This window comes from Strongyloides ratti, scaffold srae_chrx_scaffold0000004 (assembly GCF_001040885.1).
Source record: "Strongyloides ratti genome assembly S_ratti_ED321, scaffold srae_chrx_scaffold0000004".
NCBI classification, from domain to species: domain Eukaryota; kingdom Metazoa; phylum Nematoda; class Chromadorea; order Rhabditida; family Strongyloididae; genus Strongyloides; species Strongyloides ratti.
Genome location: NW_020171512.1, coordinates 430712 through 447402, shown reverse-complemented (window position 1 = coordinate 447402; position 16691 = coordinate 430712). Strand labels below are relative to the sequence as shown.

Genomic DNA, 16691 nt, shown 5'->3' with positions numbered 1-16691 from the left:
TTTAAATTATGGTCTTTATTTGTCATTATAAAATAATAAAAAAATTATTAAAACATAATTTAAAAAATATAAGTTGCAATTATTTCATTTTTTTTTAAATTTTATATTTTTTTTTAAACTTGTGTATTTATAATACTTAAAATATATAAAAATTACAATAATTTTTATGAAATGAAAAATGTTTAAATGCCTTAGTAATTAACTCGTGTTAATACTATATAAAATAATTTACAGTTATTAAAGCATGTAATTTTTATTAAAAAAATTTATTTTTAAGAAAACAGATATAAAATGACATTAAATGACTAAAAATCAAATGTATTTATTTTAATATAATAAAACTGTCTGTTATATTTTATGTTTAAAAAATTCTAAGGCTTTATAATATACTTTATGAGACTAATTTTTATCCAAATTACTTTTTATTGTTAAAGTAATGAATAATGAAATATATATATATCAATTTTTTATTTTAAATATTATATTATAATAATTTTCTTTTACCATTTATTTCCATATGTTTTATTTTATTAAAAATATTTTATTTATGATATATTTAATGATAGGTAAATTTATTAAAAATAAAATGAACTCAGATTTATCTTTTCTTGGTACTTCAAATACTCCAACAAGAAAACGATATTCAATAGCAGCATTTCCGGTTAATGATAATTTAACTAAATATAATAATATTGAAGCAATTGAAATAGTAAGTTATATTAACATAAAGTTGTTTTATTTTTTAATCAAAGTCATTAGACATATTTGATAAAGACAATGATGGAAATACAAGCTTAATGAAAGCTATACAAGACAATAGGCCATTAGCTGTACAAAATATTATGAAAAAAGCATATACTACAAATTCTATTACAAGGGTAAATTTTTTTTTATTATTATAATAATTATTTATTTTTAAAGCTTCTTAATTCAACTAATAAAAAAGGTGAAACACCATTAAAATTAGCTTCAGAAGGATGTAATTTAGCTATTAAAGAATATTTAGAAGGTATAAAAGTAAAAAAAATAAATCCTTTATTAGAAAATATTAAAATTTCTACTGGACAAACAGATGAATTAATAATTAAAAATATGAATATATTACCTGAAATTATTAAACCAAATATGTTTGGAACAACTGAACGTGATTCTTTTATACCAACAATTGCTGAAAATGAAAATAACAAAATTTCAAATGAGTTATTGTTGTTTTCAACTCCTAGATTAAGAAGTATATCTATAGCAGGGGAACCATATAATGGTAATAATGCATTACAAGAATTAAAAAAAGTTACTCATAAAAAAACATCGTTTCCCTCACAAGATGTAAGAATTATTGTTTATTATTTTTTTAATATAAAAATTATTTTCTTTTTTTTTTAAGTTGAAAGATGTAATAAGTATTAATGAATTAGGTAAAAACAAAAAATACAGTAGTGCAGACACTGGTATATTTAGTAAAAAAAGTTCAACAGCATCATCAAAAATTTCAACATCATCAGAAACTTCTATACTTGAAAATAATATTAAAAATAAAAAACCTTCATTACCAAAATATCGTCATGTTGATGGAGCTGTTGATATTACAACAAATTTTTTTCCAATTGTTAAAGATGATAGTAATATAAGAGAAAATCCAGAAACAAATATTGTATTAATGTTAACAGATAAGGTTAAAAATTTTGTTAAAAAAAAAGAAAGTTTTCAAGGTTATACATGTTATGATACACAATTATTATATATGCCAAGAGAAGAAGATGACGATAATAATGAAGATTTACCAAAATCAATTAAAAATACAACTGATTATTCTGAGTTAAATGAATATAGAGCTGAAAGATATGGTTCAAGTTATTCACCTATTAATAAAGTACAAAAAAATGAAGATTTTCAAATTGATATTGGTAATACCATTAGTATAAAAAATCGTTCGCAAAGCTTATGTAAAATTTTAGATAAATCATCACCAAAATACTAAAAAATTAAGAAAAATAAGCTTAAATTGAAAATGATAATTAAATAATGATTATAAAAAAAGTTTTAAAATTATTAATTTCTATTTTTTTTAATTTTTACCATTTTAATTACTTTTTTTTTAATAAAAATTTCTTTTTTATTTATTTATAAAATTTTATATTACATATAATATTTAAATAATTTATAAATTTAAAAATTTATTATTAATATGAAACTATATTTTTAAGTAAATTTGGTATTACATTTAATAATTTTTAATATTATTTTTATCATTTTTAAAAACGAATATTACTTTTATAAATTTTAATGACAAAAATTTTAGTTAAATATATTTGTTTCCATGGTTTTAAGGTTTTCATATATTTATCAATCGCACGACATTCAAAAGTCTGTTATTAAAAAAAATGTAAATTATTTAAAGGAACATTTAAAAGGAAGGCAAATTTAGCAGTAGATGGCTTTTGTAAAGATGTATGTATATTTAACATCAACACTTCATTAAAAATATATTATTAAAGATTTTATGTAATGCTTCATTTATATATATATATATATATCTATAAATACCACCTACGAAAATAAAAAGTATTATATATAAAATAATTAGATGAATATTTACTAATAGCTTATTTCTATTAATCTATATTTATACAAAATTTTATAAAAAAAATAATAAATTGTTTGATTATTTATAATCTTTTATAATCGCTTTTTAATCATCTCTTTTTAAAAAAAAATTTAACATTATTTTACTTATTTTATATAATAACAAATATTCAAAAATTTAATTTTAATGGCAAAAATGCCTTATATAAATTATAATCAATATTTTTTTTTTCGATTTATAATACCAAATTTAACGAAAATATTATATTATACGGCACTAATGTCAAAATAAAGCTTAACAAAATGGGATAAGCTTAAATAAATATATATATTTACGTCAATAATTACGTATTGATAAAAGCAAAGATTGAAAAATGAAAGTACAATCATTATTGAAAGATTTTTCAGTTTTTAAATTTTTTTATTTTCTCTATAAAACAGTCTTATTTTATATTAATATAATATTTATATATATTAATTTTAAAGAATTAATTTATTATTATTAAAAAAAAAAAAAACTATTTTTTAATACTTGTAGTTAAAATTTATAAAATTGAATAAATAATAAAATTTTTATCATTAACATCCACATTGAGAATAAAATTTGTTGTCCATCTATCTAATATACAATTTATGAAATTACTTTTTGATAAAAAAATCGTATTATCTTTGTTTATTATGTTATTACTTTTTTTTGTTTATACTTATATTATTACATATAGTGTTCTTAAAAAAAAAAGTTTTTAATTTTAGTTCATATTTTTGCTTATAAATAATTTCCTGATTTTTTTTAAGTATCCAAAACTAGTATATTTACTTTTTATTATATAACATATTCTCAAGAAAAGTAAGTTTCTAAAAAAAAACTATTTTAAAGAAGAATTTAACTGGTTTATTAATAATAAAATATACCAAAATCATTAGTATCAATTTTATAAAAATTTTTAATCTGTTAATAACATGAAAAGGAAAATCGGTTTATTTTCTTTTATTTAAAACACTATAATTTTTAGCCTTTTAATTTATGTAATATATTTTTTTTATAGTATATTTTTTTTTATTTACTTTTTTTTTGATAAGATGTATATTATAAAGTGCAAATTTTTAATAAAAGTAAAATACTTAAAATTTCCGTGTTTAATAATCATTATATAAACATTTATATCATCGTTTTCAATACGTAATATTTTTGTTTTATTAATTTTAAAATTTACAAACTTTTACTGTATAAACATTTCATGATTTAAATTATTTTTTTTTAGATTATTATTTATAAATAGAGTATATTATTTTAATTGAAGAAACTACAATAACAGTTAAATAAGTTATCATTCAATTTAATCCTATTTTTGTTATGAAAACATTACCCGAAATGATGAATGGCTTTAAATTGTATGTTTTTTTTTTTTGAAATATATATACATATATATAATACTAAATTTAATATTTAAAAATAATTTTTTTTTTCATATTTCTTAAGAAATTGGATGAATTTGCGTGATGCAGAAAATGGGCGTATTCTTTGGCAAAGTACAGATGATATGGCAGATCCATCTAAAGAGCATACTGCTAAAATTCCCAAAAGTATACTAAAATGTAAAACAGTATCTCGTGAAATAAATTTTACTTCAGAAGAAAAAATTGAAAAATTTAGATTAGAACAAAAAGTCTTTTTAAAAGATAACATTATTGAGGAATGGTTTTTTGATTTTGGATTTGTTATACCACAATCAACAAATACCTGGCAAAATGTAATTGAAGCAGCACCGGAGGGGCAAATGTTACCAGCAGTTTTGTTAAATGGAAATGTTGTGATTGAAACTAGTTTTTATGATGACGATCAACTTGTTAGTACCTCAAGAGTAAGATTATATTACATTTAATTTTTAATGGTCGTAATTACATAAGAAAAAATTATAAAAATATTAATATTTATAGAAACATTTTTATAATTAACACTAAAAATATTTATTAATGACAATGAAATAATGTTTCATTTATTATTACTTATTTTTAAAAAATATAATTTAACAAATATATAGTTTAAAAATAACTAAAAGTAAAATCTAAAGGACAAAATTAGAAATTATTTTTTTTTCCTCGATCTCATTTTAATTTAAAATTGTCTTTACTTTATTAAATTACTTTTTTTTTATACATAAACTTTTTTACCATATTATTTTTGTTATTCTTAAAAAAATAAGCCTAAATCAGTTTTATTCTGATTATTTTTATTTTAATTTACATTGAAAGAAAAAATAAATTTATAAGATTAAAAATGTTATAATTTGATATAAAATATAATATTTAATTTTTATAATTAGTTTTTAAAAAAATATGAAAAATAAAATATTATATAATAAAAGAAAAGAAAATAATTTTTAAATACAAGTTTATAATTCTAATGTTTAAGTATTTAACAAAATAAATTTGATCAAAAATATTACAAATAACGATAAAACTAAAATATTTTGTATGTATTTTTTTTCCTTAGAAAAAAAATATAATTATCTTAATAATTATATATATATATTTAATGAATATAATAATAATTATATACTTATAAATGCTTAATTACTAAATGGTATTTAAATAAAATTTTTATATATACTAAGGTATTTAATAAATATATTTAATAATGAATAATAATTAAATTCAATTTATAACCATTTTATATTTATTAAAGATATAATCTCATAATATGATCAAACTTAAAAATTGTTGAATATGGTTTATTTTGATAATAACTATAAACTGAATAATGTAATCTTTTACCTTTATAACATTTTGATTTTAAATGTAAGTTATTATTTTAATATATTATATATTACATATATATTATCATTTATTAATGAATGAGTTACCAGTATTTCAAAAACAATATTTAAAAATATTTTATATAAATTTTAACATGAATTTTTGCATGAATTTCATAATTTAAATAGATTTTTATCTAAATTTGACGAAAATAAAACACGTTTAATATATGTTATTAATATGGTCAATTGTATTTTTAAAAATTTTTGTTATCGCAGGCATACAATAATTTATCAAATTGAGACTATAACATTTACTTGACGTATCAGTTAAATTAAATATCTCATTTACTTGACAACATGTATTTAGCTACTTGTTATCATTTTATTACGTTAACCATTTCTTATCTCGATATTTGCTTTTTTTTCCTTTTTTTTTCTTTAAAAATGCTGAAAATAATTTTATTAAATAAAATTTTTTTTAATTTTTCTTATTATAGTCAATATCAAAGCACTAATTATTTTTCATTTAAACACAATTTCTATTTCATACATTTTTCTTCTGATTAAAATTATACATTCTAAATGTAAATTTTTTATCTTTTATTGATATTGATTTTAAAAGACTTTATCTATGTCATTTATTTTGTTTGATCTATATAAGTACATAAAATAATATAATGTCCAAAATGGCTAGTTGTATGAAAAATATAATTGATCATATTATATTTTTTAAAATTAGAAAAAATTCATGATCATAAGTTTTAAAAATATTTTATATAAATACTATTAAAAACAACTATACAAAACAATAAATATTATTGTACCTTTTTTTTTGTTTTAATTAATAATAAAGAATTATTTTGTCGTTTTTTTTAACTAAAATATTTACCTTTTTTTGTAATAAAAAAATTTTTTTATAGTAGTATTACTACATAATAATAATCAATTTTTGAAGCATGAATAATCAAGTAATCTCAGAAAAAGGTTTTAGACTTAAAGCTCCATTCTGGCCACATGCAGTAATTTTTTTTGGATTTTTTGAATTTTTTATTACAACATGTGTAATGACAATATGTATGTTTAAAAATTTGTAAATAAATTTATTTAAAAAAATATAGGTTGGAAATTTTATTCGATATCTGCTAATATTCTTCCAACAATGTTTATAATATTTCAAAATACAGTTAAAAGTAATAATTTAGCTGGAAGAAATGATTTTACATGGACACCGGAAATGGAAAATGAATTGTTATCTGTAAGTGAAAGATAATTTTTTTTTAATAAAACAAATAATTATCATTCTTATAGTATCAAAATGGTTTAATTTATGTATATGTTGTTTCAGTTTTTGTAGTATTACTTACAATGATATATGTTAGTAGTCAATTTATATCAATAGAATATAATAATGATCCTGATAAAACATATCCTTATTGTATGGATCATAAAATGATAAATATTGTTTCTGCCATTCTTTTAATTATATTTATTTTTATTAATTTTTCATTGATTACATATCTTTGGATTAGTTGCGCAAAACCATATGCATTGTTTCATGAAAAATATTATAATGCCATCCATGAAGAATCATTGTGGGATTCAATTGTTGAAAAATATAATTGTATAAATGATGAAGATAAAGAAGTTCATAAATCTCAGGTAATTTAAAAAAATTTTATTCTTTATAAAAAGAAAAATTTATAAATATTATTTTTATAGAGATGTGATACAATTGTAAGCAAAACAATAATTCCTCAAATATGGTTAGATATTATGTTTTATTCCTATGGAATTTTACACTTATTTGCTTTCATTATTTTTGGTTTTATGAATCAAAGTAAGTTATTTTTCTAATTATAATATAAAAATATTTTTTTTTTTCGATTGTAATACTATGGAAAGAATCATTGAAGAAGAAAATATTAATGATGTTAAAACAATGCTTTTAGAAAACGATTTAAACAGTATAAATAAAAAAGTATAAAAGTATTTTTAAAATTACTAATTAATGTAGTGAAGAAAAATTTAAATAATTTAAAATGTTATAAAATATATGTATTAGAATTTATTATGTTTTAATAACGTTATTATATATAAAAATAGTATTATAAGTAGTATTTTTTGTTAAAGTTTACTAAAAAAAATCAACTTTTTTCAAAATACATATGTTCTTATATAAAATTATTTATAAAAAATTATTTAAATGAAAATTCTCTTATAATTATTTGATATATAATAAAAAAAACGACTAAACAATCTTATTATATAAAGTACTTATAAAATCTTTTTTTATCAATAAAGTATATTACTTCTAACTAGTAATACTAAATTTATTTTACAAAAATACTATAAAAATTGTTTACAATTTAAATTATTCTAAAGTACATATTAAATATATCAATTCAATTATAAATATTCTATTTATCTTTTTTTTAATAATAAAAAAAATGATTATAAAGATGAGTCTAAAAAGTTATCTTATATTAATAATTTTTTTATAAACATAATTGAAATTTCTTTAAATGATGATTTATAAGACATCAAAAATTAAAACTTATGTAATTTGATTTAACATACCGGAACAATATTTTAAAATTGTTTTAATTAAAGCATTAATATTAATATTTTTAATTATATATAATTATTTATATTTTAAAGTGTAGTATATTTTACAGACATTATGAATAAAAATCTTTAAAATATTAAATAAATTTAAAATAATATTTTTTGTAGTTAACTTCAAAATTACTATTCTAAATTTTAGTTTAAACTTTTAATTAATGATAAATGTTAAAGTCTACTTAATAGATATACTGTTATGTCTATCAACAAAAAGCTATAGAAATGTTATAAATGTAAATAATAAATCATTTTACTTCATTCTTCAATGATAATAATAAAAATAATTATCAAATAATTAAAGGAACAAATATAATTGATCGTTTGATAACATGACAAATAAGATTCATTTTAAATTCTTAAGTTACATCTTTTGTTATTTGACCAGAATACTTATTAAATAAATAATTTTTATTTGATTTTAATAATTTTATTGATATTTTATATTAAATTTAAAAAAAATTTTATTATTAAAATTATAAAAATAGAAAAATTTTTATTTCTGTAATAAATCTAAAAAAAGATCAAAATTGTATAAAAAGGAAATATTTTATATATTGAGATGAATTAATTTTGACGAATTAGAAAAAAAAAATTTATGCAATTTGTAATCCAAATAAATGATTTCCAAGTACAGATTTATCAGTACTAAAAAAAAGTTGAGTAAAATATTTTTTCCAACGTGCTGGATCAATTGTATGAAGTGCTTCTCCTTTTTCATTTTTAGCAAATGCTTCAAATGCTTTATGACAATCTTGATATTTGAATCCATATGCACACATTCCATCAGTGTACTCAGCTAAATCAAGGACACCATCAGCAGATACATCAAACAATTTGAACATAAAATGTTGATAATTATCAAACCATTTTGGTAATGGTTCATTTGACTTTTTGTAAGCATTTCTTAATAAAGTAATCCATTCATCAATTGATACTAATTTATCATTGTTTTTATCTGCAATTTCACAAAGTCCTGTAAAAAGTGCTTCCATTGTATTGCGAGCATACTCCATTTGGACAGACTCAGCACCATAGATATCTCTAATTTGCTTAATAAATGTCAATTAAATAGCAAAATGTGACAAATTTACCCTAATAACAAGATAAAAATCATTGTGATCTACAGAGTGTGAATGATTTCTATCAAAAAAAAGTGTAAAAATTCTTTCCCACTTTTCAAGAAGAAATTCATCAACATCGGGAAATTTCTTTTTTAATTCAAGAACTTCTTCAGAAACCATGATAATTTTTGAGTATTACTAATAATAACCTAAAAAATAAAATAAAATGTGTTATTATATAGATATATTATTTTTAAAAAAAAATAATAGTTGTTTCATTTTAATAAGATTATTAGAATGATATTAAATGGCAATTTATAATCTATTAATATGTTTTGTTTTAACTCAAAATTTTTATCCCCACCTTTATATTTTTAAATATCTTCTGATATTCTTGTGACAATGATATTTAAAGATATATTTTCAACATCTTTTAAAATCCTGACAAATAAACACTTACTTTTATTTATATGCCCTCCTACATTAAAATAGTTATATGATTAAAAATTATCAGTCTATTTTTCCTCCGGAATGTTAAGCATTAATTTAATAAATCAAAAATGTGTAATACTTTGTTTATTACAAACAACATTTAATTGTATTTATAATAAAAACATTTTTATTAACAATTTTTATTAATACAATTTGTAAGAAAAGTTTTATTTTAATTTATAAAAATAAATAATGTTAATAAATTTTTTTTAATCATATAAAAAAATGTATATAGATAAAATAATCATATGATTAACAATAAAAAAAAAATATATCTTTTATATATATTACAGACAAGTCTAACTAACAAATATATTTTTAAATAAAATCATTATTATCATTTTTTTTACAGGTTAAAATATCAATATACACATGTTAAAAAAATACCTTATGTAATTTAAATTTAAAAAAAAAAATTTAAATTGAAAAGTATATATTATTACAGAAGTAAAATTAAGTTTAATCTAACAATCATCTTATAATAGTTTGAATTAAGAAAATAGAAAATAAGAGTAAATAAAAATATATGATTAAAGTAATGAAAATAATAGTTTATAAATGAATTCTTAATCCCAAAGGAGAATTGTATACAATTTAATAAATAAATAATAAATTTATATATTTTAAATAAAGTACATAAATGGTTTTACTATAATAAATAGTTATTTATAGTATTATCAAAAATTTTAACAAAGAATAAAAATATTTTTAACAAATATTTGATAAAAATAATGTTTTGCATTTTATAAAAATTTTTTTATAAATGTCAATAAACAATGAAATTTTATTTTGATAAACTAAGAATTTTAATTTATTTACTAAGATTATCTTCAACAGTACTTACTTTAACTATTAATCCTTATAAAATTGCCGTTATAATTAATACAAATCCACTTAAAAATCAATTAAATGTTGTATCAGAATATCAAGTAAGTTATTATTTATTGAATTTTCTTCTTATTATTTATTTAATCAAGGCAACAATTAATACTTTTATTGTTGGAGATGATTCGCAAATCAATTTAACAGCAGAAATTATAACACAATCATTTTTTCAACAAATTCCCACAATTGGTGAAAAAATAAGGTAATATATTTTAATATATATATTTTTTAACTAAACATCAATGATTAAGTTACCATTAGATATTTATTATTATTTTTAACTATATTTTTAAATCAAAAGAGTTTTTTTTTTTTTAAATTACTTGTTTATACAAATTTTTTAAGACAATGTAATAGACTAAGAATAACACAAAGTGTCATTTGTAATTCAATGTTAAAAAATGCTGTTGCTGTTATTTTAGTACATGAAAATTATGAAAATCAGGATAGTGCTGGAGATGAGTTTGCAGCAATTGCCTATGCATTAAGTTTTTATCGTCTTCCAACAATTGGTGTTATGATTCAAGATGCAGAGTATTCACGAAAAGTAATTATTATTTTTTAAAAAAAAAATTTTTTTAAATATTAACATTTAGAATGTTTATCCAATGTTTTTAAGAACTTCTCCACCTTATTCTCATGAAGCATATGTTGTTATTAAATTACTTAAAGAATTAGACTATAGACAAGTTATTTTAACAACAGTATTTGGTGATGTTAATGGTGATGAATTTAAAACTGTTTTTGAAGAAAATAGTAAAAAAAATAAAATACATGTACAAAAATATATATCCCTTCATGTTAATGAATCATTAGAAAATAATATGGCATCACATTTTGAAGAGACAACATCAAATATAATAATATTATATGCTAAACCATCAAAAGCTGAATTAATTATACAAGCTGGTATGAAAATTTTTGGAAAAAATAAAGTATGGATAATTAATGAAAAAGCATCATATATATCTTCTATTCCTAATGGATTTTTATCAATACGTTTACGTGAAGATCCAAAATCAGCTTTTAAAGATGCATTATTAGTTATTCGTAATGCTGGAGAGTATCTTTTAACATTAAATGCCACTGATATACCAACAAATGATTGTAATTCAATAAAAGAAAATACTAAGTGGATAGAAAGTGTTGGATATAATTTTTATAAATATATAATTGAAAAAAAAGTACATGGTGCAAGAGGTGAAATAAAATTTAATGATAAAGGAGATCGAATAACGGCTGATTATGAAGTGTTAAATAAAAAAAATAATCGTTGGCAAACAGTTGGAAATATTGTATATAAAATATAATAATGTTATTAAATAATATATATATATTTTTTTATATTTTTAGGCAAATAATGGACGACTTTATATAACAGAAGAAATTGAATGGATTAATGGTGAAAAAGATAAACCACAAGAAATTCATTTACCAGAATATTTAAGAGTTGTCACTGTTCATGATCCACCATTTGTTTATACATTTCCAGTTGCTTCAGAAGATGTCTGTATTAATTTTACATCAACATCAATAACAGATGTTGAAGAAAGTGAATGGTATCCATGTTATAAACGTATTAATGAAACATTTAAAGAAATTTTTTGTTGCAGTGGTTTGGTTATTGATCTTATATATTATTTATCACAACCAGAACCACATACTTCATTAAAAACAAATTTTACATATGAATTACATTTAAATACAACATATGGCATACCAATATTAACAGATAATGGATATACATTATCAGGAATGATTGGTGAATTAGATTCTGATATGGCTGATATTGCTATTGGTGCATTATCAATTAATGCTGAAAGAGAAAAATATATTGATTTTACTGAACCATGGTTATATCATGGTATTCATATAATGGAAAAATATAGACCTAAAGATTCACCAATGGAATCATTTATACAACCATTAAAAAATTCTTTATGGGGTGCTTTATGTATTATAGTTATAGGTATAGGATGTGCTATATATATATTAGATTATAAAAGTCCATTTAAAAAATTTTATGATAAAAATGAAAATATTTTTGGAACTAATTCATTTGTATTAGCAAGTGATGATGAAGATAATAATGTTACATTTGGTGAAGCAATGTGGTTTGTTTGGGGTGTTTTATTAAATTCTGGTGTATGTGAAAAAACACCAAGAAGTTTTTCTGCCCGTGTTTTAGGATTAGTTTGGTGTGGATTTTGTATGATTATTGTTGCATCATATACAGCTAATTTAGCAGCATTTTTAGTTCTTGATCAACCTGAAAGAGGTTTAACAGGTATTAATGATCCTAAATTAAGAAATCCAAGTGCTAATTATTCATATGCAACTGTTTATGATACAAATACTTATCAATATTTTAAAAGACATGTTGAATTATCAACAATGTTTAGAAAAATGGAAACACATAATGTTATTACATCAGAAAGTGCAATTAATTCATTATTAAATGATACATTAGATGCTTTTATATGGGATTCTGTTCGTCTTGAATATGAAGCATCTAAACATTGTGAATTAAGAACAAGAGGTGCAGTATTTGGAAGAAATGGTTATGGTATTGGTTTACAAAAAAATTCACCCTGGACACCACATATAACAATGGGTATATTAAGATTATCTGAAAATGGTAAAATGACTGAATTATATAGAAAATGGATAGAAAATGCAGGTAAAACTATTTGTGAACCAAGAGAACGTTCTAGTCCAGCTAGATTAGGTCTTCAAAATATGAGAGATATTTTTATTCTTGTTATTATTGGTGTATTAATTGGTTGTATTTTATGTATATTTGAATCAATATATGGACAATATAAAACAAAAGAACAAAGACAAAGTCAAATAGCTAGAAGATATGCTGAAAAATGGATAAAAAATTGTAATTTTACATATCCAGAACATGAAACATCATTATGTAAATATTCAAATATCAATTTATTATCACCAAAAGAATCATTTAAAGAAAAATTTAACACTACAGAACATTCACATTCATTAAATACAATATTGTCTTATCATGAAATGTCTCGTCAAAAATATATAAATGACGTTTTAAGAAGAAAGAATTATAGGATTAATCCAACAAAACTTATATTTCGAAATAATCCTACATTTATATATTGTAGCAGATGTAGAGTATGTTTTTTTTAACTACATATTTTTAAAATGTAACATTTTATATATATTTTTAAGGCTCTTATGACGACTAAAGTAAAGCCAATAGTAGGAGTATTTGCAATTATTTGTACTATAATATTCATTATATTATTTCTTTGGCCGTGTGCATTACTTCCTATTCATTGTACAATTTTTGCTGATTATCTTCATTACTGTTCTAATTGTAATCATAAAATTGGAAGATATCGTAGAGGATTTAAAAAATTTTCAAAATTTTATGTATAAAATTATAATCAAAAATATTATAATATGCTATATATATATATTTTTTTATTATTATATAGTATTTAAAATAATATAATATTTGAATAAATTTTTAATAATAATTTGTAAAAAAAAAAAATTAAATTATTATTTAAAACAATTGTTTTTATAATAAAAAATATTCACAATATAAAGTCAACATTTATTGATGAGATTATGCTTTGCATAGTATATTTAATAACATTGCATATAATATGAAGATTTAAATTGTAAAGCATAAAAATACAGGCTATAAATAAAAAAAATAATAATATATATAAAAAATATCAAAATTAATTTACCTTATGATCACCCATACAAACATCTTTTCCAATACTATCATAAATAATATTTTTGGCATTTTTTAATGAATTCCAAGCAGTTTGATTCATCAAAATTCTATCACACCATGCTGGTGGTCTTGTTGGCATCAACTTATTATGACTTTCTGGATCTTCACTCCAGGGATATGTTGGAGGAAATGTTATTTCAAATTCATGTAAATAGGAATAATTTTGAACTTCATGATCATCACTCTTATAAAATGACCAATTTTTAATAAGTGATTGCGGATCTCGATAAACAAAACGTTTTTTTTCTAAACGTAATACTCGTGTTATGGATGTATAAAGTTCAGGAGTACAAAGATTTGGTTCAGAATGAAATTCAATTGCCGATAATGGTGGACATTCTACATTACTTATTGTTTCAGTAATATTACTATTACTTGAATTTCCACTATCAATTGTAAAAATATTTGTATTATCAAGACAATCATTATAATTTGTCTCTGATTCATAATTTGATGGAAATTGTTTTTTAACAGTTTTTGGAATCAATTTCTAAAAGTAATTTTTTTTTTAAAATGAATATATTCAAAAATGATTTTTTTAACATACATCTATAAATGTTTGTAAATTAAGTCTAAAATTAAAATCACCAAATAAGAAGAAACTTTCTTTTTCACTAGTATTATCTTCTATATATTTAATAACATAATTTAAAGCATTTGCGCGATTATTGCTATATATATGAGGATTTTCATGAGAAGTTATATTAGAATCATCATGAAATAAATGCACATTAATTAAATTAACAACATTATTTCTAAAATTCCATTTAGTATGTAAAAAACCTTTACGGCCCCATTTTATTGTTGGCCATAACTCTTTTGGAAATTTTTCTCTTATCATATATGGAACAGATGTAAGATTTTTTGAATATATAAATTTTCCATTTTGAGCATTTTCAAAATTTAATGTATTAAAATTGTACAATTTAGTACAATTTACAAGTGATGAATGTATTAAATATAAACTTCCAAGTGCTGTATATTTATCAAAAATATCATATTCTAAATCTAAAAAAGCATAAGATGATGAATATTGAGGTAATAATGATAATAATTCTTTTATAAATGGTTCAACATGAATTGAATATTCTTTAAAATGTTTTCCACCAGCTTCTTGAAAATGAATAGCAATAAATTTTGCCTCACGAGAATTAATAACCTATAATTAATTATATATATTATATATTTTAAAAAAATTTTTCTTACATTTAATAATCCTTGTTTCCATGAATTTTTTATTTTACAATTCTAAAAATTATTATATTAAATAAAAGAAAAAAAAATAAGTAAATAATATTTTAAAATACCTCCTCAAATAATGATCCAACATTAGCTGTTATTAACAAGAAATTATCCATTTTCTAAAATAATATATATTTTTTTAACATATTTAAAAATAATATAATTTTTTTTATTAAAATATATTTTTATTTTTTAAAAAAAAACAATAGTAATATCTATAAAAATATTTAAATAGAATATAATTAATCAAAATTTTATAACATATTAAAATAAATATTATGTTATAATATAAAGAAATGAGGAAAAATGTATGCTAATTTTTATATTATATTATATGTTAATACGTTAATTCAACTAAAATATTTGAAGCATCATATGTATTAGAGAATTTTAGTCAGTGTCGAGAGAAATAACAAAATATATTTATATATAGACACTAAATATATAAAATGTTAAAATATAAAGCAAATCTTTAAATCATGATAAGTTTCGAGAAAATGTTTATACCACCGATTACAATATCATTTGCTATAATGGTGAAATATAGAAGTAATAAAAATAGTTCAAGTTGTCCGTTATCTCTAGCATAATATGTAATGATCACTGTTACTAAAGAATTTATTAAAGGAAGTAAAAACATTATATATGTATATATTTTATTAAAAAGAATTTATAATTATATAAAATTTTATCGTAACCTTATAGTTAAAATGTTTTTAAAATTAACTTTACTAAATAAAATTTAAAATATATAAAAATTTTTGTCTACATTTTGATCATAATATTAAATTGATTGCTATATATTATAAAAATTAAATACTTACTATAAAATTTTTACTATATAAATATATAAAATGACTCAATAATTATGAACTACATAATAATATTTCAAACATTTTATTATTAAAAATTTTAAGTAATACATAATGTTAAAATTAGTATAAAAAAAATTATTAACAGAAACCCTATACCTTTTAAAAGATAATTATCTTTGACAAAATGTATTAATGAAATTTGACAGCATAAGCTGTAAATAAAATACATTAAGATCAAAGACTATGTAGAAAATTTTATCAATTTTGATTGACTGTGACAACCACAAGTACATAAATAAGACTCACAAAAAAAAAATCTTTTTTTTTTTTAATATTTAAATGTAGTAGTCTTTAAAAGGAAAATATAAAAATTTTTTTAGCTATTATAATATTGTTAATATTTTTATAAAAATAATATTCAATATATTAGGAAAATAAATATTATTAATAA

The 16691-nt window shown here is 19.3% G+C and overlaps 6 protein-coding genes across 6 annotated transcripts; 4 read left to right on the top strand and 2 right to left on the bottom strand.

Moving 5' to 3' along the window:
* Positions 1-586: 586 nt before the first annotated feature.
* Positions 587-1978, top strand: SRAE_X000210700 (Ankyrin repeat-containing domain-containing protein; the record flags this gene model as incomplete). Its single annotated transcript, XM_024644041.1, has 4 exons — positions 587-709; positions 753-878; positions 922-1326; positions 1385-1978. The coding sequence occupies 4 exons, from the start codon at positions 587-589 to the stop codon at positions 1976-1978; spliced, it is 1248 nt and encodes a 415-aa protein (XP_024499578.1).
* A 1959-nt stretch (positions 1979-3937) lies between these two features.
* On the top strand, positions 3938-4466 carry SRAE_X000210600 (Retinal rod rhodopsin-sensitive cGMP 3',5'-cyclic phosphodiesterase subunit delta; the record flags this gene model as incomplete). Its single annotated transcript, XM_024644030.1, has 2 exons — positions 3938-3975; positions 4064-4466. The coding sequence occupies 2 exons, from the start codon at positions 3938-3940 to the stop codon at positions 4464-4466; spliced, it is 441 nt and encodes a 146-aa protein (XP_024499577.1).
* Positions 4467-6298: 1832 nt separating this feature from the next.
* On the top strand, positions 6299-7196 carry SRAE_X000210500 (Hypothetical protein; the record flags this gene model as incomplete). Its single annotated transcript, XM_024644018.1, has 4 exons — positions 6299-6416; positions 6461-6597; positions 6651-7001; positions 7062-7196. 4 exons carry the CDS (start codon positions 6299-6301, stop codon positions 7194-7196), a joined length of 741 nt encoding a protein of 246 aa, XP_024499576.1.
* Positions 7197-8557: 1361 nt separating this feature from the next.
* On the bottom strand, positions 8558-9205 carry SRAE_X000210400 (Calcium-binding protein; the record flags this gene model as incomplete). The annotated part of the gene is made up of 2 exons (XM_024644007.1): positions 8558-9013; positions 9056-9205. The coding sequence occupies 2 exons, from the start codon at positions 9203-9205 to the stop codon at positions 8558-8560; spliced, it is 606 nt and encodes a 201-aa protein (XP_024499575.1).
* Positions 9206-10293: 1088 nt separating this feature from the next.
* SRAE_X000210300 (Ionotropic glutamate receptor domain and Extracellular solute-binding protein, family 3 domain and Extracellular ligand-binding receptor domain and LPS-induced tumor necrosis factor alpha factor domain and Periplasmic binding protein-like I domain-containing protein) lies at positions 10294-13813 on the top strand (the record flags this gene model as incomplete). The annotated part of the gene is made up of 6 exons (XM_024643996.1): positions 10294-10446; positions 10495-10604; positions 10748-10949; positions 10999-11697; positions 11756-13546; positions 13604-13813. The coding sequence occupies 6 exons, from the start codon at positions 10294-10296 to the stop codon at positions 13811-13813; spliced, it is 3165 nt and encodes a 1054-aa protein (XP_024499574.1).
* Positions 13814-14054: 241 nt separating this feature from the next.
* SRAE_X000210200 (Type I inositol 1,4,5-trisphosphate 5-phosphatase) lies at positions 14055-15541 on the bottom strand (the record flags this gene model as incomplete). The annotated part of the gene is made up of 5 exons (XM_024643985.1): positions 14055-14081; positions 14134-14673; positions 14731-15342; positions 15390-15431; positions 15491-15541. The coding sequence occupies 5 exons, from the start codon at positions 15539-15541 to the stop codon at positions 14055-14057; spliced, it is 1272 nt and encodes a 423-aa protein (XP_024499573.1).
* Positions 15542-16691: the final 1150 nt, after the last annotated feature.